The sequence below is a fragment of the Argopecten irradians genome, chromosome 7 (assembly GCF_041381155.1).
Source record: "Argopecten irradians isolate NY chromosome 7, Ai_NY, whole genome shotgun sequence".
NCBI lineage: Eukaryota > Metazoa > Mollusca > Bivalvia > Pectinida > Pectinidae > Argopecten > Argopecten irradians.
This window is the reverse complement of record NC_091140.1, coordinates 27177973-27201858: the sequence shown is the minus strand read 5'-3', so window position 1 is coordinate 27201858 and position 23886 is coordinate 27177973. Positions and strand designations below refer to the sequence as shown.

Sequence of the window (23886 nt, the reverse complement as noted above, 5' to 3'; positions counted from 1 at the left end):
AGGAATATGGCCATTTCTGAAGTCTGTATAACAAAGACACACAAATTAAAATTTGACAGCTTTACAAATTATAAACTCTCATAAGATTGTAAATAGAAATGTCTATACACTGTGACGAATTATCATTTAGATGTAGTCTATTACGGATTATAGAAGTCAATGACTAGGTTATATGTCCTATAGATAATAAACTCTATTTATTGATTTTGAAACAAGTTATACAACCTATAGAAAATATGTAAGCACATAAGGGGTAGGAAACCGTAGTGCTGGGAGAAAACCTATGTGATGACTAGGTGACCCTCTACCGATTTACTTCTATGATGCGGAACAAATCCTGTCTGATTAGAATCCGTGTCTGGTTGCTTCAGGGAGATAGCACTATAAAGTATACAAATAGTTACCTCTATCACAAGGAGACACAACACAAATGTTACCTCTATCACAAGGAGACACGTACAACACAAATGTTCAACCTTTTTCTACCACACTCGTGTATGTCCTATATAGGACAGACATTCTGTTAATTAACCTATAGGATTTTAAGTAAATTAAAACCATGTCAGTTGTTTCAGAGACTTAGAGTTGAATTGTATTAGTTAAATTTCAGTATAATCAGTATTGAATCTATTTTGTTTGCAGTTGAAGCTGAACACTGCTCCCGTCTTCATGCATTTCCCAGCCAAGGGTAAACCCAAGAAGAGTGATACCATGGATATCCACAGGTACACAAATTTGGTATTGTCTAACAGTGACTTTAAATGTGGATGTTCAAAATGGCAAAATACTTATTCACTCCTGTGTTGACAAAAACAAAAATAAAAAAGACAATAATAGAAAAATGTACTCACCATAGCTCTGACCTGTTCTTGTGGAATTGAAATGACATGACTAGGGTCATCAATCATTTGGTCAGTACTTCCTGACCGCGGCCTCGGGTGGACTAGCTACCCTATCACTATAGTGGACACTTGACCACATGGCCCACTATAATGACCTTGGTCAGTGAAGTACTTTACACATATGGTTGAGGTAGTGTCTTTTGGATTAGTAATTGGTTTCTACTCAGTGTGTGACTTCCATAAACAATACCAGTAATTATTGTGTACAGCATTAATTAACAAGGTAAGGTATTGATGGGGACAAGTGCTTGTAGGTGTAAAAATTGATGATACAAAATTTCTGCCTTCTTCCTGGTTGTCTGTCTATACTAAAGAGCTGCAAAGTTATCATCATTTAATATTTTTAATAAATCAGTTAATATAACAAAACGTTATTTCATTATTATATGATAAAACAACTTGTTGAAAAATTGTTCAAGGATTTTCATAGCTACGCTGTACTTTGATATGATGCTTATAATTTGTTCAATAGAGAAATTTTATTAAACCATCTTTCATAACCCTGTTCGCATTGAGCTTGGATCTTCGGATGTTGTATTTGAAATGTTACACCCAATAAAAAACAATTTATGGTTTAATGTTTGAATATATAAAAATATATGTACATATCATGCTTGAATATGGAGGGAACTGATTAAAATTACATTAATAGACCTACTGATAGGAACAGAAGCAAATCACTTCCTCATTCCTGTATCTATCCTACTGAAGAAAGGTTTTTGTTGTAAAATAAATCAAAACAGTTCAAGTGTGACTGGTGCTTATTCACTTTTCAATCAAATCATATTTGGGTTTCATTATTTTCATTTCAGGGTTGGATTCGCTGCAGAACAGATAGCCAAGTGGGTTGGAGAAAGAACAGACATTCAGGTATTGTATACACATTGGGTGATGTTCTCAGACCTTACTAATTTGGACTACTGAATAACACATTTTTTTTATTTGCCTGTGATGACAGTCACAACAACAAAACTGTGGTGTACCTTTTCAAACAGCGGAGTTGGCAGCATCAGCATTTGTGTTGAGGTTTGTTCCTCAAAAGCCAGCAGGCCAATCTTAATCAAATTGGAATGACATCATCAGTACCTTAACAAGTCCATATGCTGCTTCAATTGATCTTGGATGTTAGATTCAGAGAATGTTAAACTCGGGGATATATGTACACACAGGCTTTGTTTTGTACAACCTATTTGGTGTTCACGAAACAACTGGCAATCGTGATGACTTCAATTCATCCATGTTGTGAAACATCCAGACACTTTTAATTTATTGATGCTGCAATCAGTAGAAAAATTTCACCATAATCACTCATTCATTTATTGACATCCATTTATTTGCTACTACCAAATAATGGTACGGTAAGCTATCCGAAACAGACTGTAATGAGAATGAAATAATGGCAAAAACAGTTTGGATGTTTCCAAAATATCAGACCGCCAAACTATCCAGGTACCCACACCTTCGTCTGGTTGTCTCAGATTATAATACATTGATATTATTATTGTTGACAGATTCGAGTGTTCAGGCCTCCCAACTACTCAGGTACCCTCGCCCTAGCCTTGCTATTGTCTCTGATTGGTGGGCTTCTGTACCTTAAAAGAAACAACCTGGAGTTCCTATACAACAGAACCTTCTGGGGGATCGGGGCCCTAGTAAGTATGATGTTAGATGTAGCTCATGCTGTACAACATGTTTGTAGTGTGGAAATTTATTTCATTTAGGTTTTTGCTATGGCACTACAAATTTTATTAATGCAAAAGAAATAGCATAAAACATCAATATATTTGTTGCTCATGGAATAAAACACAAATATTTATTACGAATAAATGTTTTGAAAGCTCCAAACCAGAAAGAAAAGTACAAATATAAAATTGCTTGTTTATACGGTATATAATAGCCAACCAAATGCCAAATATCTTTTATAAGATCTATTAGGAAGTGATGTAACAAAAACAATTCAATTGAAATACAAATACCAAGAGCTGAACACCAAATAACAATGAATTATTTGATGATACTAGTGTATGTTTTTGAAGCTGGCATTGACAATCAAAGGGATATAATTCAATTTATTTTTACAGAATTTGTAAAATATACTGTATCTTTTGATATGTTTGTAAGTACATCATAATATACCAGTATTCATATGATTTTGATGTATTTTCCAGTGTATCATCTTCGCGATGACGTCGGGACAGATGTGGAATCACATCCGAGGCCCACCAGTTATGCACAAAAACCCACACACAGGACAGATCGTATGTACCAATACTTTTTTTTCTAATTTTCCTGTTGATTTGTTGGGAACCTTTGATCTTGCGTTAGTTTGACAGTCTTTGATGTTGCGTTAGTTTGACAGTCTAATTACTTATATCTATGGGATGTAATGATGTGTAGAGCAACACTATGATGTGTTGTTTGTGTCTGATATTTGTTTTGATGATTTTATATGTCTTGAGGTAATATTAGTGTACCTTTTCTATAATACAGAAATAGAATACACTCAAACAGAAAAAGGAAAATAAAGAACTGAAGGAAGGGATAACATTGACAATAAGGAGTGTCATTATCAATCCTGTTAAAAACAACATAGCCAAGATAGTTTGGGGGTGAATTATTTCCCTTGTGTCAGTTTTCAGACACGTTTATACTACACTACAACAGGTAATCATCGTAACATTGTTGTCACTAAAATAAAAACAATTTAGATGCACATCAAAGGTTACCAGATTTTTTTTGTGGTATTGGAAACTAACCAATTAGCTGAGGATGAAAAAGAGAATTATACATAGATATGATGGTATTTGAAAGTCAACTGGACCAATGTAAAAATTCTGATGATCTCAGTACTAATTAAGGAGTTTTGATTATAAAAAATTATCTTTATTTTTTTTGGTATGGTAAAAAACAAACAAATACATATAGCTGAACCTCCTTAACTTAAAGTTAACAAGAACATAGTAAAACTTCATTTATTTTTTAGTATTCAAGTTTAATAGGTTTAGTTAATTTCATAAGTGAAGATTTTAGTTGGTATCAATGAAATACTTTGAATTACACATGGTTTTCAGTATTATGATTAGAATAATGTACTTGAATATTGTTAGTCAAGCCAGATCTAGAATATTATTTGGACCTTGGTGTTGATTATGTTTAAAATTCTTTAAATTAATAAGATGAAACACATTCAGATATTGGCCCAAACACCTTTAAAAATGTCATGAACATGTTTCCTGATTGATTATGATATAACATATGATGATTAGTATAAAAATATTAGATAGTTTGATTATGTTATAGCCAAGGACGTATATCAGAAGGATAAGTCACACTGGGTTTTGGGGAAGTACAAGGCATGAGCTTTTGTGTTTGTGCACTGACTGTGACGTTGTGTGACGACTGACTTTCCTTTGATATCCGCCGGCGCAGCCTTTGAGGTAGCTTGCGGTTGCGAGGGTTACCGTCTTCCTTTCTGAAGCAGGCCGTCATTTCGTGAGCTGTCGTATTTTTTAATGAAAATTTAAGACATATCCTCTAAATAATCCGTCCTTAAAGCAAGTAATAAACGTTGTGAAATTTAATAAACTTTACATTGGTGTTTCGTTTGACTCGATAAGACAAGTATTTGTTGAGAAAAATAGTTTTTATCCCCGGTTCATAGGCATCTTGCGTGATGTTTAGTAATGTAAAGAGACAGTCACGAATCCTTCTCACTTATAAATCCTTGGTTATAACATATGATGATTACTATAAAAATATTAGATTGTTTGATTATGTTATAACATATGATTAGTATAAAAATATTAGATAGCCTTAAGTGATAAATTTAGACATGGTTTACCTGAGTGCCTATGCCTTATGTATTTAGGATACAGGGCTTCAGATTTTTGGGATCAGTATCCATATGGATTCTACTATATATATATTTACTCTCGTTTTTACACATAGTTGATCTATCAATAAGTGGTCATTCTCATGTAAAATCTTCCATTAAATGCATTGACCATGAATGCACATAAATATTCCATTCTTTTGTAATAATTTTTGCCCTGCCATCATATTTGAGGGACATACAAATGTAAAGTAAAACCTGTCTGTCTCGGTCCACCCAGTTTCGTCTCATCGAGTCCACCCCACTCGTCCGTCCAGTTCCGTCCACCCCACAGAATCCACATATACAGCGGACCATTGATAATCTGAAAATTGCTTCCAAACTAAAACCACCCGGATAACTGTCTGGATTGCAAATTTTTTCGGACATTTACTTAGTCGTTGACAGAATCTGTTTCTGATATTTCAATCCAGATTATCAGTTTTCCAGGCTATCAGCATTTGGATTTTCAATTGGTCCAATATAGAGGCCAGAACATTAAACTTACAGATAGTTTAATGTATTTCTTTTAAACTTGAAAAATAAAATGAACTAATACAAAGGTGATAGAAAACTTGGTGATTTGGTGGTGATTGTGTATGCATTGTTTCTTGTTTCCAGAACTACATCCATGGCAGTAGCCAGGGTCAGTTTGTGGCTGAGACCTACATCATATTTTTATTGAGTATCCTTACAGCTGTTAGGTAGCTGATGTGTAGTGGAGGTTTGTCTGCATTGTATGTATCATGTGTAACCTTACAGTTTGTGTAGTGATAGAAAGTGTGTCTGTATAGTCAGCCATAACCTTTATAATGAAAAAGCATTTTAGACTGATGAAATTGAATTGTAATAAACTCTTAATATTATGAAGTACATTTCAATTCATGCTACTTACACCTTTCAGGCTAAGTAAATAACCATCTTTAATTTTAGATATATTTTGTAATCATGGTGTAATAAATATTATATCAGGTTTTTCACGTTGACAATTAATGTATAATACACTTTCAGTGCTGTTAACTCATTGTAGTTTTAACTCTATGCTTAGCAGTATTATTCACAATGTTAATTGTGTGAGTGTAATATGTACATTAACAATTACTGATAGTACTGCTAACTCTAGTCTAACTTGTCATCAGAAGACATGTATAATATATGTGTAGTCTAACTTGTCATCAGAAGACATGTATAATGTATGTGTAGTCTAACTTGTCATCAGAAGACATGTATAATGTATGTGTAGTCTAACTTGTCATCAGAAGACATGTATAATGTATGTGTAGTCTAACTTGTCATCAGAAGACATGTATAATGTATGTGTAGTCTAACTTGTCATCAGAAGACATGTATAATGTATGTGTAGTCTAACTTGTCATCAGAAGACATGTATAATGTATGTGTAGTCTAACTTGTCATCAGAAGACATGTACATATGTATAATATATGTGTACCCAATGTAACATGCTCACGTCTCTTAGTTATTTCAATGTGTTTATTCAGTAGCACACCTATAGTCTGTAAGATGTGATGGAGAAATGCAAAGGAAAGAACCAATATTTACAAAAGTTATCTATATATGAATGCTTCCTTTCTCTGTGTTGCTTTGTTTTGTTATATTGTTGCTTTGCTTCATAACACACTGTTCATTTACTAGACCGATTGCTTCCCTATACTGTACAATCATGTATATGCTTTGTATTGACTTATTTACCCTGTTTTGTGTATACACTGTAATTTGTATTGTTTTGTGTGTTGTTTTTACCCTGTTTTTATGTTGCTTACTTACACTGTAATCTCCTTATACCTTACAGATAGATCCTGATGTTATACCGTGTTATGTTGCATTGTGTGTTGTTTTTACCCTGTTTTTATGTTGCTTACTTACACTGTAATCCCCTTATACCTTACAGATAGATCCTGAACTGTTCAAACAAACCATACTGGAGTCCCTTATACTTTTAGGAATTAGTATCTTTCATTTTAATTTTTTGTTTGACTACTTTTTTTTCTTTTCTTTTTTGCCACTTTTTGGAGATGAAAAAGAAGCTTGAAACATTAAAAAGTGTTGAAAACAGGATTTTGTATTACTTAAAATTTGTGCTGTTAATTTGTCGTTTGTAGGTAATGTTTCAGTGGTGTTCAAGCTTCCTTTTCCCCCACTCTAAATTCTAATTTCATCACATTCAGTCCTGCACTAACCCACCTTAATTATTAATTTCCTCCGAATGAAAGTGACAGTTAAACAGATACATGTTGACTTACTGATCATTCTTGAAGTCTTCCCTGTGAAGACACATTTAGACTCTTCTACATCAAAGACTAGACCAGTCCATTATAAAATGTCAGGGGGAATGGTTATAGGTATAATTTCCAATCCTTGGATCCACTAGGTTTACATAGTGACATAATACAGATTGTCTGTGTTGATATGTGCCAGGCTGTTCGGTGTGGTGGTATGTGATGCAATGTCCTACTAAATCTTTAATGTTTGGTGTACGGTAATGGTGGCATGCTTTGTTTGGAACCTGATATGATTTCAAGTATAAATATTATACTAGGGTATTTATGGGTACAGTAACATTATCATCTCTGTTAATGTGTCAGTAATTAATAAAAGAAGTCATATCTGTGTATTAAATTGGAAATAAATGTCAATAGTGAACAAATTATTGCCATGGAATGCAAATATTTGCTTCTTTACATATATATAGTCGTTGCACAATTTTCAAAAAGTTAGAAGCCAATTGATTTATTCTACATTGTAATAAAAAAGTATATATAACTTTTCGTTGATTTTCATTAAAAAAATTTAAATAGATTGGTATACATACACATATGAATTAATTCCTTTCTTGTGATAGAAGTTGCATGTGCATGGGACTGGTATGAACAGGTACAAATGAATTCCTTTCAAACATAAAAATCCTATGGTGTGACCTTGGTATGACCTTGGTGTGACCTTGAGGGTGACCTTAACTCATAAAATCAGATGCAGCTGTAGTTGGAGGATTTGTGATGCTCAATGAGGCCAACATGGTGAAGGGCGACTCAGGAAAGAAACGAAGTAAGTGTGTAATGATTGTATTGATGTTAGGATCAGTTTGTGGTCTCGATATGATGTAACATGCTAATGATTTTGTGTTGTCATTTAGGATTGATATTACAAGATACTGTACATGTTTTAATTTTAACGCCTTTCGTGCTGATGTCATTGCACTAATTCAGCTACAATGCTAAAATTTATCATAGAGATGTCATTCTATATATGTACGTAGTGAAATGTAGTGAATGCCCTAATTTGCATTGCGCTAAAAAGTCATTACGTCTTTGGAGTGCTAAATTTTGAATATGCTAAGTACAGTATTGTACGATAGATGAACTAGTGTGCACATTTTAATGCAATATTTTGTTTCAGTTTTAGCTGTGGTGGGACTTGGCTGTGTGGTATTCTTCTTCAGTCTACTACTGTCTGTATTTAGATCTAAGTACCAGGGATACCCATACAGGTAGGAACTTCTATACATTTTACATTGATAATTCATTTTGAAAAAGTTATGCCATAATAAAAAACATAGTGTAAGGTTAAATTCTTTTCTCTTCTATGCTTTTTAGCTCGCCTATTCGAAGAATAGGGGGAGTTAATGTTGTCACCCCGGCGTCGGCGTCGGCGTTGGCGTCCCCATTTCACGTTAAAGTTTTTGAGCAAGTTTCTGTTTCGTCAATTGTTTAAGCTTAAGTCATCATAAATTTTTATAATTTTATTTTCCTAATGTGTATGGATGCTGAACGTGATAATACAACCAATTTGGGGCCCTTTAGGGTTTTTTTGAGTCTGTTAATTTGTCATATTTCCATGTTAAATTTTTTGAGCAAGTTTCTATTTTGTCCATTGTTTAAGCTCAAGTCATCATAAATGTTTATGATTTTATTTTCCTAATGTGTATGGATGCTGAATGTGATAATACAACCAATTTGGGGCCCCATTAGGGGGTTTTTGAGTCTGTTAATTTGTCATATTTCCATGTTTTAATAGTAAATACTTGAACATCAACTTCTTCTGAATAGGCGAGCTTTGCTGTTCTCCAACAGCTCTTGTTTTATGAGTGATATGAATGAGTAAGATAAAATGTTAAAATCCTGGTTACAGCGCCTTATTTGTAAGTGAATGGATTAACTAAATATAGTCTATATATCCATTGCTACTTCTTTATAAGACTTTATGAATAAGCAGTACAGTAAAACATAATTATAAGAAACATGCAACGAAGTCATTTTCATTATTTAGTCATTTTTATTCCCTATCAAGTTCCTTTTATTTGACTGCAGCATCTTTTTGATAAATTAGGCCTATGCTTCTAATAGAGTAATATCCTAAGTCCCCACATAATCAATTTACTGTACATGTACATTGTAGTTAATTACTTCTCGCTTTGTTCCAAGTGATGCCTCTTACCTCAGACACATGTATTATTCAAAATTGTAATTATGAACTGGGAGCAACATGTTCATACAGATGATGTGATTGAGTCTGTTGTTTTATTGCAGTTTCCTGTTCAAGTAAGAAGAGTGTTGTTTGTATTGGAAGAGAGAATCAAACTGTGCTGTGAAAGGATGGACCAATTAAAAGATACAGTTATTGACTTGTTAGGAGGTTGACATGTGTATTTGCTGAACCTTAAATGAATTGGTGTTAACAGACTGTAAAACTAGGCAAAATATGAAGGTAGAAGCAAAATAGTGTAAGGACCAATGCTGTAATTTACCTACCCTAGTACTTTAGGTTGGTTATGGTGCAGTTCTAGTGGGGAAATATCCAACTACTTATGATATAGCTATTATTAAACTGTCAGCTATTCAATATTATCATGTTCTACAAAATTTGAAAATTTATGACCTTCAGTTGATATCTTAAACAGTTTTAATTAGCTTCAGAGAAATTGTGTCATAGTCGTTTAGTAATCAGTCACTGTTATAATGTTGGTATTCTGTGAGTAAAGAGTTTGGAAAAATAAAAGATAAAAAAATTGAAGTGTGTGCAAAAAATCCTTGTATGTTTAAATCTGTTTGGTTTATTTTTAGCAGAAAATTTAATAGAACATTTGAAGTATTGCTTTCAATTCAAAATGTAAAAGTGTTGCCATCGATTTATCAGAAGTAATGATATATATAGAAAGAGAGAGAGAGAGAGAGAAAGAGAGAAAAGATAGCACTTTATAATGTTTTATATTGTCAGATTTTTGTTATTTGAAAAAATGTTTGAGATAAAGGTGATAAAAAGATTGACTGATATATGGGCGTTTGTCAAATTGAGAGTGTGTGGTCGACATCTGTATGAAGGTAATACATATGTATATCAGATCCCTAGAGAATACAGATGCTGTAATGAGAATGGATAGATAAATTAGATATTTTTTGCTGTATTGGTATGAATGGATTTTGTTGTGGATTATTTTGTTGTATTTTTGGATAGGCCTCTATAAGGAAAATAAAAAATTTCTATGTGTGTGCCTGGATGAACTTATTTTCTTTTGAAAAAATGGTAAAATTCATATACAATGTATCATGATTTCATATACCAACTGGGGCCGATAATGTTTTGATGAAATGGCACATATCATATGATAATATATCCATAAAGAAGTAACACATCAATAACGAACACAAATGATGTTCACATACCATTAGTGGATTCTTTTAGTAAAAGTAATCATGTAAAAGACTGAATGTGTTACTGAAAAATCTAAACATTATAAGGCTTCTGATTTGATGTCAGTAGTCAGTTTGTGCAATGTACATCTACTGAACACTGCCTTCCTACTTCTGGTGTTTAATGCTTAGAATAGCTCTTTACAGTGTAAATCCAGAGGAATGATTTAATCAGTAAGTAAATATTTATTAAAATCACACCACGGAATCCCAGATTTGTCTTTATTTCTGAAACACTCCATGTTGTTGTGGGCGACAGGTTTTAATGTGTTGTTATTGTTAGGGTGTATTTTTGTGTGGTTGTCTTCACAATGTTCTCATTACATGCATTTTTTTTTTCAAATTGGCCTTATTGTGGACTTGTCTTTTTCTTGAAAGCAGAGACATAACTTGTGAAGCATTGAAATCTTCAAATTTATTTGATATGATTCATATTAATTTCCGAATACATGTACAACAAAATTTTATCTAAACATTCCTCTTTGTGTAGCAGCAATTAAGTGCTAAATGCTATTTTCTAATAAAAAATATGGACTTTTGGATTTAAAAAGTGGAATACTAACTTTAATAAGACTGAGTAAGTCTATCCTTTGGTAGGCAGTGTCACAGAACCTTTCCTGAAATATTTATTAAACTATCAAGACAATGTTTAATGTATATGTTTGTTGGTAATGTCTTGTGCTAGTATTTAATGTATTAATTAAAACATTTTATAATATTTTGTTGATTTTAACAGATTTAGTGTAAATATTTTGATATATACATTTCTTGATAGGTGTTGAAAATTTGAAAGAGGAAATAAATGAAACAAAAATGATTACAATGATGTTTGTTTATTTATATTTTTGTTTTTGTTGATTTTAAAGCATGTAGATGTGAACACTACTAGTTAGAATTGATGCTTGTTTGCAGATTTTTCATTTCACAATCACTTAAATTTCATATAAATTCTAAAAAGAACAAGAGGCCCAGTGGGCCTTGTAATACTCACCTGGGTCTAGTAACGATTACAGCAAAATAGTTTCAAATATCAAGTAGTTCTTAAAATTCAGCATTTGAGACTATCCACACTACACTGACACTTTGGAGCTTGCATTTAAATCGTTATTTTATGGTGGTTAGTAGATTAATCCAGTTGACTTTAGTATGAACAATGTGTTCTATGTTCACAGAGATAGGATACATAAAATAATGAAACTTGGATCAACAAAAAAATATATTTATTTAAAAGAAAGTTTGGTCAATGGCCTTACAATGGAGGTCAAATTTGTCGTCTTCCTGGGGTGCCCTTCAACTACTAGAAAATAACAGCATTTCTCTCCACCAGAGAAAAGGTTAATGGGACAAATTAACAGACATACAATAATATTTCAAGTTTACAACAATTTTCAGAACAATTTATGTAGATTTAAAAAAAAAAAAAAAAAAAAAAGTTTCAGTAACGAATGTTACTATTTTCTGTCAAAACCAATTGTAAATTAAATATAATATTACTTAATAGCGTTAATATTCATATCGGTGTATAAAAGGTAATGTTATTTTCTGTAAATTGAAGTTGATAAATGTCTGTATAGTTGTTTTCCTTATACTAAGGATAAGTAAGAAAACGGATTTGTAAAACAATACCATACGATTCCGTCAAAAAATCACAGGCGTTATCGGTGTATTTCGAACGCTATAAAACTTCAGATTTTGCGTATTTTGAAGAAGCAAGTAGTTTCTGTCATTCGGCTGTGCACAGAAATCAGCGACGTAGTCATAGAATGTACTATAAAAGAAGATGGCAGCAGCCAACAGTTTTGGAGTAATCGCGTCCGTTACCTGTCGTCACAAGAAATCTTCATTGTGTAATACAGATATTCTAGGTTAATCTTACTGACGATAATTATTTCAAAAACGAGAAACACCGTAACTTATAATATCTTGTGTAAACAGTAGTGTTTACATGTATTCCTCCGATTTCGAAGTTGACGATGATAACGGACGTGGTTCTTGACATGTATCATGAGCGTCCAAAGCCACGGGCATATTTCTGGTGAACACTTACTCACATCATAACAACATTTGAATATATGGTTGCATGATTTTAGTTTACATATTAGTTTTATTTCAAGATATTTTAACAACATTTTCCGATACTTTGTTCATTAATCTCTCTTCATGAAAAATATAACGGACATGTTTGACTCATTTTTCCGACTTTCATCACGTCTCGCGTCACATACGTTACACAAACATTGACCATTTCCACTTTGATGACATGTGCGATGATAATTCATAGTGATGGCAGTACACGTTTAAAACTATCTTGCACATATTGGTTCTTAAAAAATTGAGTTAACACTTAAAAGCGTTTCATATGAACTCAAATGTAACGGATGCAGCTTTGACAGTCATACATCATCTCTGTTATATCATCAGCATGAATTATTGTATAAATAACTTTTTCAACTAAAACAAAGTTTCTCCTACTTCACTTAAACACTTTTTTTGTTTTAATCCTGTCACTTGAAGCGAGATGAATGGTTTTCGAGAAGATAATTAAATAACGTGCTTGGACGTGAGGTTTGACATTATTCATGCCGTTCATAATCATGTCCAATTTGTCCATTATCACATCTGTTCCATAGAAACAATATCCAGTGTAACGGGCGTTACTCAATTTACAAATATTTTTAGCACAATTTGTGACTTTCTAAAGAAATAAAAATACTGTATTTGTGATACACAACACATTTAGATATATCCGAAAAGAAATTATTTTCTTGTACACTGATTTGTTATCTGAAATGATAATCTAGCGTAACACCTGTGATGCTTGACCTTTGGTCTGAAAAATATATGGAGTTCTCTCATCTGCAGCTCATTCATCACTTTTATTTAATTTTCATGAGGTCAAAAATCACACTTTCTGTCTAGATTGATACTTTCGTTTGGAAATGGCATCTTTTACAAATATGTCCAAGTTTCATGATGAAGCTTATTTTTAAATACATTTTGGCTTGACTTTATGTTTATAATCAGATAAGAATAGAAGATAATTACATGTGTGATTCGGGTCGTTAAGATCAAGAGTCGTTGGGCCCTAAAAGTATGATTGCTTGTCACATAAGAAAGACAGATTATATAGTATTTTCGTTGTTAGGAATAATTTAGGTTGTTTTGTTGAAGATAGAAGGTCGTTTAATTCAGAAGGTCGCTAAGGCAATTTTGGCTGTATATTGTTTCAGCCATTATTTGACATTGGCCCAATGAAGGATTCCATGGGGAACCAGGACAACAACTCCACAGAAACACAGGATGAGGATGCCATGGATGAACAGGACAAGGACACCACAGAAACACAGGATGAGGACAAAGTATAGGAACAGGACAAAGGCACTAAGGAAACACAAAATAAGGATGTCATGGAGGAACAGGACAAAGACTCCACAGAAACACAGGATGAGGATGTAATGGAGGAACAGGACAAAGACTCCACAGAAACACAGGATGAGGATGTAATGGAGGAACAGGACAAAGACTCCACAGAAACACAGGATGAGGATGTCATGAAGAAACAGGACAAAGACTCCACAGAAACACAGGATGAGGATGTCATGAAGAACCACAGGGCACAAGACTCCACCCACAGAAACACAGGATGAGGATGTCATGAAGAAACAGGACAAAGACTCCACAGAAACACAGGATGAGGATGTCATGAAGAAACAGGACAAAGACTCCACAGAAACACAGGATGAGGATGTCATGAAGAAACAGGACAAAGACTCATGAAGAAACAGGACAAAGACTCCACAGAAACACAGGATGAGGATGTCATGAAGAAACAGGACAAAGACTCCACAGAAACACAGGATGAGGATGTCATGGAAACAAGACAAAGACTCCACAGAAACACAGGATGAGGATGTCATGGAGAAACAGGACAAAGACTCCACAGAAACACAGGATGAAGATGTAATGGAGAAACAGGACAAAGACACCACAGAAACATAGGATGAATGAAATTGTTCATGTAATTAGTTTTTAAATTCAATAAATCAAAATTTGATTGAGAAATTGTAACATTTGTCAGAAATAAGACAAAGGTACCTCAAATTATTGATATAAGACCTTCTTTTTTTCAAAACATTAACAACAGATCTGTGAATTAGCAATGTCAACAATTTAATTCAAAATCATCATTCATGTAATCTTTTTGAATGTTTAACAACTTAATTGTAAAATTATTCCAAAGTGTGACAGGCGATTTCTTTTTTAACTACAATCAGCAAAGGAAAAAAAGGTGTGTGACTAACGAGATGTTTAGAAAAGACATTACACTTGGAAACATAACTAACTGTTTATAGAAATATGTAAAAGATAAAACTATCATTGATAATAAGACACCTTTCCATCAAATCAAATGGTTCAAGTACCTGAAGCAAGCCCGAGCTGTCCAATCTCACGTCCGTTACTTTGTCAAACAAATGTCCATTATTGAAATTCTCTCTAAATTATTTATTATGTTTAAGCTCCGAGTGTTTTTTTGCACCTGTTATAAAATGGACATCTCCATAGTTTCCATTAACTTGCATTGATATATTCTCTCAAAATTTTTCTGTGGGAAATAGTTTTCATTGCTGCCTACCAGTGTCTAGCGTTCAATATGCAAGGACTTATCCCAGATAAAAACTTTGACAGCAAGACATGATCATGTCAAAGATATTTTGAATATTAAAAAAGAAAAACCAAGAAGATCCCTTTCTTGAAATATTAAGCTTTATATTTTACCTTTTAAATTTGACAAATCACGTCCGTTACATAATTCAATAGAGGAAATAATTGAAATAATTTAATCTAAGTTCATATATTATCTTTTCATAACTTGGAACATTACCATAAGTAACTTAAAAAACCCCAAAAAACTGAGAAAAAAGTGTTCTTAAAATCATGGATATTGTTCTATCAAAAGTACACTGTATCATGGACAGTCTCATTTCTTCCTTAAAATAATTGTTCATACCCAATACAACACTCATAATCCTAAGTTAATGTAGAAATCAATGCCAAATGTTAGGATAACAATATTTCAGCACTTGCACCAAAACATTAACCTGGTAATTTCAGCCCATTGAGCCACTTGAAATTCTTAAAATTAACATTCCTTCCTTAAAATAATTGTTCATGCCCATCACAACACTAATGTCAGATTTTAGGATAACAGTATTTCAACACTTGCACCAAATCCTTAACCTGGTTATTTCCAATGCCAACACCAGAGTGATCCCATAAGCCCCGCTCACATTGAGGGGCAATCTAAAAATCAAGGGGATCTGAGGAAAACCCTCCAGAAATATTGTTTTTTTAAACGTTTGTTTGTTTGATTAATTAACATCCTATTAACAGCTATGCTCATGTAAGGACGGCCTTCCATGTATGCGATGTGTTGCGTGTATGTTGTGCGAGGTGCGTGTTTGGGGAGACTGCGGTATATTCGTGATGTCTTCTTTTTAGTGGAACTGTTGTCCTTTTTATAGTGCTATATCACTGAAGCATGGCGCCGAAGACACCAAGCAACACACCCCACCCGGTCACATTATACTGACAATGGGTGAACCAGTCGTCCCACTCCCTGTATGCTGAGCGCTAAGCAGGAGAAGAAACCACCACTTTTATAGACTTTAGTGTGTCTCGACCAGGGGACAGAGTCCAGAGCATTCCTCACAGGGGCGAACAAGAAAAGAGAAAAGAAAAGTCCTAAATTTAGTCGCCTTTTACGATCATGCAATAGGGACAACAGGTAAAATTCTAATGCCATACCTGCAGGCCCCACCTTCAGTGTGATGATTGCCGGGAGAGATTCTACAGTAGAGGACAGTTGTATCATCATGTCAAGTTGGTGCATGGGCCACAGTTGTACTGCCATATTTGTATTTTTCCAATCTTGGAGCGAGGGCCTACCGTTTGAGGGAACTTATGCAGGACCATCAGGAGAGACCTTGTCAAAGAGGGGGACGGCCGAGGGAGGTGGCGAGTGACCAGGCGACCTTTGATCCACCTAGGAGGACTGATATCAAACCCCTCAGACTAGTATGCTGGAAAGATGTCCCCATCCCCTTTGTTGTCAGAGTGGGGGCTTCACCACTTGTGGTTCTTGGGGAGGAGGTTGACCTTTTTGGGCTAGGGTGACATTGAGATCCTTGAAGTGACCAAGGAAGCCGTACCAGGTGACGAGGCTGGACCAGTGTTAGGAACCACCCAACTAGATACCAGACAGGTAGTAGCGTCTACACTAGTGGTGGAGACAGTGACCAGTGTGACCACTGAGGCCCAACAGCCGACGTAGGCTGGCGCGGAGGTTGTGGAGAGTGTGGTTGTGTCTAATGATATCCTCATACCCGAGGCGGCTGAGGAGCCAACCCATACCGAGGCAGCCCGGGTACCCAAGACTAGCAATGACCCTTGTACAGCAACCAGACTGCATTGTAATTTGAGTACCTTGCAGAAGATCCACATTTTTTTCTTGGGTGCCCAGAGTTCCATCCTGGAGAAAAATACCGCACCACCGATGAAGAAGCACAAGATCAGAGCAAGGAGCCAAGGAAATCAGTGTAAAAGATATTTTGTACCAGAGGGTTATCTCGGCCTGCAACGGGTAGAGAGGGCGACATAGCCAGACGGGACGACATATCAGCTGACAGACTTCTGGACTAAGGACCCGGAATGCAAGAAGACTTCGGAGAAGGCGACACAAACATAGACAGATTTTAGTAGGTCGTTGGGATGGGGGTTGGATATTTAAAGTAGTTTGATATTAATAGGCCTATCCAAATGAATTGCATCATTATTATAATATTGAATTTTTCACATAGTGTGTTGTATTAGTATAAAAAAACACTAGTAAGGATATTGACGAGTGACTGTGTATATTATATAGGTATAGTGTATTGAGACCGTGTTATATGTCATATAGTGTTAGAATTATTATAACTGTTTAGTGTTATACAAGGTACATTATATAAATATTTCTTCGATTGGTGCATTGAAATTTATGTGAAGGTTGTGTGATAAAGTGAACATGTTTGTACATTCAATATTTCATATTAATGTGGTAGAGGTGAATTGTGTTCCAAAATAATCAAAACAACTCCTTAGATGAGTTCTACTGCCTTTATTACTCAGATCTATCAGAGATCTGTCTGAAGCAACAAACCCTGTAACATATACAGACGGATATAAGTAAAACCATACATATAGCACTTTCATACAATATTCATTCATACACATGATAAGGGAGACAACTCTTACACACGTAACTTTCTCCCGGCTAGATTCACATGTACATATAACTTTTAACATTCGAGATTTTAACAATTACCACATTCTATTGAATCCAATATCTGGATTCAATATATTTTAGAAATTACAACAATACAAAGACATGAAATAGAACATGGCATATCTGCGTGTGGCACAGAGCCGTATAATAGATCTAGATATAGAATGATCCTGACCATCCAAATATTGTAGGTACTGCAAATTATAATAAATAATTGTTTGTTTGTTTGATTTATTAACGTCCTATTAACAGCTATGGCCATGTAAGGACGGCCTCCCATGTATGCGGTGTGTTGCGTGTATGTTGTGCAAGGTGAGTGTACTGGGAGACTGCGGTATGTTCGTGTTGTGTCTTCTTGTATAGTGGAACTGTTGCCCTTTTTATAGTGATATATCACTGAAGCATGCCGCCGAAGACACCAAGCAACACACCCCATCCGGTCACATTATACTGACAACGGGCGAACCAGTCGTCCCACTCCCTGTATGCTGAACGCTAAGCAGGAGCAGAAACTACCACTTTTATAGACTTTGGTGTGTCTCGGCCAGGGGACTTAACCCAGAGCCTTCCTCACAGGGGCGAACGCTCAACTCAAGGCCAAAAGTGAGGCGGTGCCAAGGGAGGCATTAGGAAAGATAAAGTCAGTTAGGAAGAAGAGAAAAGATAAGATCCTAAATTTAGTCGCCTTTTACGATCATGCAATAGGGGCAGCAGGTACAACTCTAACGCCCTACCTGCAGGGCCAACTTATAGATACAATCTCATTACTCAGATGAGAATATCACATTGACTTAAAAAAACAAACAATTATGATTTTGAAGTTATTCCAAATCTTACTCAAATTATTTGAATACATACGTTACGAATAATACATTACACAAGTCTAGTTTCAATATAAACTTAATGAGACTAATAAATAAAGTCTCGAATATAACATACATGACACATAAAATCAATAAGACAGTTACTGTCATAAAAGTCGTCTGTCCTTTATGAGTCCACAAAGGGTACTTACGAGATAACTAGGGACAATGAAACACGCGCCAAAACTGACCACCCGAAACGGACCAATGAAATCCAACAAAACAACTTCAATAATAATCACACCATAGGACACTGACGTAACAACAAACAAACGAGCAACGCAACGCAATACATCTGTCAATCTGATTAAAATACAGATCCTTATTATCACTACGTTTGATAGATAACGGAGTGGTTATAAGGATCTGTATTTTAATCAGATTGTACACCTGTACACTATGATCACAATATGGGATACGATAAACGGACAATTCTTTTATGCGAGCACGATAAATTTACGGGACGGTCGGCGCGAATGACGGCATTAATATCAAAAACAAAATACAAATCTTATTAAATTACATCTGAGCCCCTGAGCCCTGCAGGTAGGGCGTTAGAATTGTACCTGCTGCCCCTATTGCATAATCGTAAAAGGCGACTAAATTTAGGATCTTATTTTTTCGAGCATTCCTAACTGACTTTATCTTTCCTAATGCCTCCATTGGCACCGCCTCACTTTTGGCCTTTAGTTGAGCGTTCGCCCCTGTGAGGAAGGCTCTGGGTTCTGTCCCCTGGCCGAGACACACCAAAGTCTATACAAGTGGTAGTTTCTGCTCCTGCTTGGCGCTCAGCATATTGGGACTAACGTGATTATCGATAGAACTTCTACGTGGAAATGCAGCAAATTACTCCTTAATCCCCTTTTCTAGCATATTTCGATATTCTAGAATTATTGCACGCCATACCAGACTCGTTTAAAACAGGGTTTGCTAAATTATAATGTGACCGGGTGGGGTGTGTTGCTTGGTGTCTTCGGCGGCATGCTTCAGTGATATAACACTATAAACAGACCAAGAGTACCACACAATACAAGAATACACAACATAAATATATACCACAGTCTCCCAAAACACGCACCTCGCACTACTTACACGCAACACGCAACACACCACATACATGGGAGACCGTCCTTACATGACCATAGCTGTTAATAGGACGTTAATTAAACAAACAACACAAACTTTACATCTTGTTCTTCATCACAATTATAGATAACAAGTAGTAAATGAGTAACAGACGTGGTTTTCTCTGAGAAGGACTGCCAGTGGATCAGGTGAATTAAACCATTTTACAGGTAAGTCTTTCTTTGAATACAACATGTGTTAAGTGGATTTCGATTGTCTCGGTTCTATCACACGTTTACTCAATGAGAAGGATTAAGCAATCCCTTATTTTCATGCAAAAGCAAGGAAACCAATCAAATGGTTTGTTACATGCTTTTTTTGGGATGGAATTCTGATTCTATTGGTCTTGAGTACATTTCTAATATCTAGATCCACTAGCAACTTAGCTGCGTCCAATATCGAAAACATGTTTCGGTTAACCGTTTTCCTGGCAATTTCAGCATGAAATAACTTTGTAAGTATTACTAATATTGGATTAATTACATATCCGATAAATTGTTTAAAACTTGTCATATACATAGAAATAAATTCGTACCGAATCTAAAGAAAAAAACTTGGTATTATCACAATATTTCCTTTTTACCGTTACTTTAGTTGTTCTGTCAGGACGTTATGCCGACTTGTAGAGAATCAAGCGATTACAAAGAGTTGATATTCCACATTTCACATGTTCAAAAGGGTAATACCAAGGGTCAATTGTGACGGTAAGCAAGCCTGATTATATCCATCGCAATTAGTGATCAAAGTATTGAAACGAATCGGCCAATAAGATTGTAATATTCCTAATTAATATTCTTAATTATGCAAGGATGATGATGAAAACCAACTTGCCTCATGTATCCGATAATAATCTACTGACTATATTTCAACGAAATCGGTCAGCATTTACAGTTTTTATAGGGATATGAAAGTGGTACAGACGGGCAGAAAGCTAAGATAACTCGTCAATCTATAAACAATTCATGTGAAGTTCATTTCAAATTTTGAAAACATTTACAATATATTATAGCGTAAATCGGGGACTTTTAACACAATATACATCACAACAGAACTGGAACTTTTTAAAATATGAAGAAAGGCAAAAACTGGAACCTATAAATACCCTCAATATTAAAACAAGTACCTGTATATGCAGGCAGCCATCTTGAATTTTGATAGTTGAACTTGCCTTTTCTCAGAAAGTACTGAACAGATCGGTCTAAAATTTCATATTATATACTCTACATATGTCCTTGTGGATTTTGGGACCAATTCGTCAACAAGATGGCTAACAGGCAGCTATCTTCCTTTCAATGTCAAGGGTTTTAAGTCATTTTAAGCGTAACCCAAAATGTGGAATGTTCACCGTCATTGTTAATTTTGTTTACAAAGTGAAACGCAAGTGCCAAAGTTTTTCCATGTTTAAACGGAGCTTGTTGGTTTTCCTCCTTCATTGTTTGGTTTAAGCGAGACTGTCTTTGTTGATTGATTTTCCTTACTAGCCTTTTTAACAGTGATTGTGTGTGTCACTGGTTTCCCGGTGTTCATTTAAGTTGAATCTATCGAAGTGAAAGTTTTTCCGCCATAAGTCTTTTTAGCCTTAAATGTTGATGATTTTTCATCACTTTTCGTTTTAATCTTACTTGTGGTGCTTGCAATTGTTGACGATTTGCTGCCAGCTTTTGGTTTAGTAATACCTGTTGATGTTGTAGATTTTCCTTTTCCGTTCAGCGAAGATTTGCCAGATAATGGGCTCGCTTTCGTTAGGGGAGAGTATGGGATTTTGTATGGCAGTTTTCCTCTATTTCCTTATTTCCGATTTTCGTGTTACTTTTTTATTCTCTGGATCAGTTGTAACCTGTTTCACGGATGTTACAACAGAACTAGTGCTTCCAGATGCTGGTAAACTATCGATCTTTGTGAAAAGTCTTTGCCCTTTCTTGTCCGCCGTTCGTGAATATCCCTTTCCTTTCTCAACCTTAGTTTTGGGTGATGGTACGCCGGCAATTTTAGGCTTGACACTTGATTTTGCTACTATTTCAATCTTTGTATCCGTTTCTGAGCAGGTGGCTGCAGATCCATTTCTATCGTCGTCTGGTACCTTGCCATTATCTGATGGAATGTAGGCGTTTTCATCGCCGTCTTTGATATTTTCTTTATCGTCTGCTTTCGCTCGAGTATTGTCGGGCTGCTCTATCACGTTCGGTTCAGTTGGTATCGCTGCAGGTTTTGTTAGTTTTAAATCTGTGTCTATACATGTAGACTTATCTGGTTTAAGTTCATTGGTATAATTACTGGATGTAGAAGGTTTTACGTTATCAGCTACCGTATCACGACATTCAGTGTTCCCATGGCTACCTATCTCTCCATTTTCCATTTCTGTAGTCATATCGTGAACGTATATCTGTCGAAGTTTGATGACAACTGTTATGACATCGCCTGACACAACGAACGCCACAGCGATGACAATGACAACAATACCGAAGAACCCCATACTGATACAGGAAGGTCGATCATCTTTGGCACACTTCTTGGTAGCGGCATAGCTAGATAGTGCTGTTTTTGTCCGGGTTAATTGTTGCTTTGTTTCCTCCATCTTTTCCGTCAAAACTTCAGCTGTAATATTTTGTTTAGGTTTGATCTTAACCCGTCTCTTGCTGCATCTACATGGTCGCTTTCCTATGCAGAAATTATAACAAAAACTTTATTAAGAATTGTTAGCGTTCACACTTTGATAATGTGCTACTTAAAATCAAGATATTAAACTACGGAATATTATATATTTTTGATAAAGAATAAATAATTTTCAAGTAAGTCCTATTTCCGAAAGAATCTATCCTTTATGGAGCAATAAAATTAAATTTCGATAACGTCTTACTTAGATAACTTAAATATCCTGTTGGTAAGATGAATCGATGATTGGAACTTTTACCGATAAATTAACAATAAAAAAGAACATTGATTGATCTCTTTCGTCATATTTAAAGATGCTCCACCGCCGTCAGAGCATAAGTTATATTCATCATTTAAACAAAAGTTGGTGTTAATCGTGTTTATATATGTTAAATTAACACAAAAAATAATATAAAATAATTTATTTTGCCTTTGGTGCATGTGCAATCAGTACTTCATTCCATATAGGATATAGTACCACAGAATGTTTTCGGGATGCAATTAATTATTTTTTCATATTTTTAACTTTAAGTAAAAGTAGAAGTTCAAACTTTTCAATTCTGGTAATGGTGTTAAGTAAGTAACTTTTGTAACTGAAGAAAAATACTAAATCGACTGCTCCTGTTTTTGATAGTGAAAAAAAACCATTTGTCAGCGGTCGAACATCACTTAAAGTATATACGTATATAACGTGATTATGGTGCAATACAATTAAAATTTACATAAAAAATACATACTTTAAATGATCAGGCCGGATGTTAAATCTGACCAATAAAATAAAGGACATAAATGAAAAGTACTGAAACAACATAAAAAGCCAGAATTGGTGATCTGGAAGAGTGAGCGTTAGTGGTTACCAATATCTATCAATTGGACAAAAACGAATGTTTAATCGTCTGTTAAATTAACATACAAATATGTGAAATCATTAGTTTTGCTTTTGTTTGCTGCACAATTAGTACCTAATTCTCCCTGAATAAAAACAAAGCTGAAACTTTAGAATGACGTTAGACGTGAAAAGTAAGTAACTTTGCTTATTAAAAAAATATTAAACCGCATGATACTGCTTTTAATAGATTTAGCAAATTACAATTCGTTGGTGGTGTAGGATACGATGATACACAGTATCAAGTTGCCAACGGTTCCTCTTCATATGTCATGATTCTGGCCCCGCAGGTAGGGCGTAGAATTGTACCTGCTGCCCTTAGTGCATGATCGTAAAAGGCGACTAAATTTAGGATATTATCTTTACTAACAATGTTTCCTAATGCCTCCCTTGGCACTGCCTCAATTTTGGCCTTGAGTTGAGCGTTCGCCCTTGTGAGGAAGGCTCTGGGTTCTGTCCCCTGGCCGAGACACACCAAAGTCTATAAAAGTGGTAGTTTCCGCTCCTGTTTAGCGCTCAGCATACAGGGAGTGGGACGACTGGTTCGCCCGTTGTCA

General features: G+C 35.0%; 2 protein-coding genes across 2 annotated transcripts in view; one reads left to right on the top strand and one right to left on the bottom strand.

The window, feature by feature from the left end:
* The first annotated feature begins 574 nt into the window (after positions 1–574).
* LOC138328014 (tumor suppressor candidate 3-like) lies at positions 575–10929 on the top strand. Its single transcript, XM_069274577.1, has 8 exons — positions 575–725; positions 1715–1772; positions 2414–2554; positions 3071–3160; positions 5395–5458; positions 7763–7837; positions 8189–8279; positions 9319–10929. The coding sequence occupies exons 1-8, from the start codon at positions 670–672 to the stop codon at positions 9332–9334; spliced, it is 591 nt and encodes a 196-aa protein (XP_069130678.1). The 5' UTR covers positions 575–669; the 3' UTR covers positions 9335–10929.
* An 11390-nt stretch (positions 10930–22319) lies between these two features.
* The window catches only part of LOC138328012 (neural cell adhesion molecule 1-like), a 41755-nt gene continuing 40188 nt past the window's right edge, over positions 22320–23886 (bottom strand). The window contains exon 8 of the mRNA XM_069274575.1: positions 22320–22449. Within this exon, the coding sequence (XP_069130676.1) occupies positions 22448–22449 (2 nt within the window). The 3' untranslated portion in view covers positions 22320–22447. The remainder of the gene's footprint in view (positions 22450–23886) is intronic.

Excerpts from the sequence above, each read along its gene's own strand:
- LOC138328014 (XM_069274577.1), top strand. The coding sequence starts at position 670 with ATGCATTTCCCAGCCAAGGGTAAACCCAAGAAGAGTGATACCATGGAT. Across the intron at positions 1,773-2,413 it reads GAGAAAGAACAGACATTCAG|ATTCGAGTGTTCAGGCCTCC; the intron begins GTATTGTATACA and ends TATTGTTGACAG. Across the intron at positions 5,459-7,762 it reads CTACATCATATTTTTATTGA|ATGCAGCTGTAGTTGGAGGA; the intron begins GTATCCTTACAG and ends TCATAAAATCAG.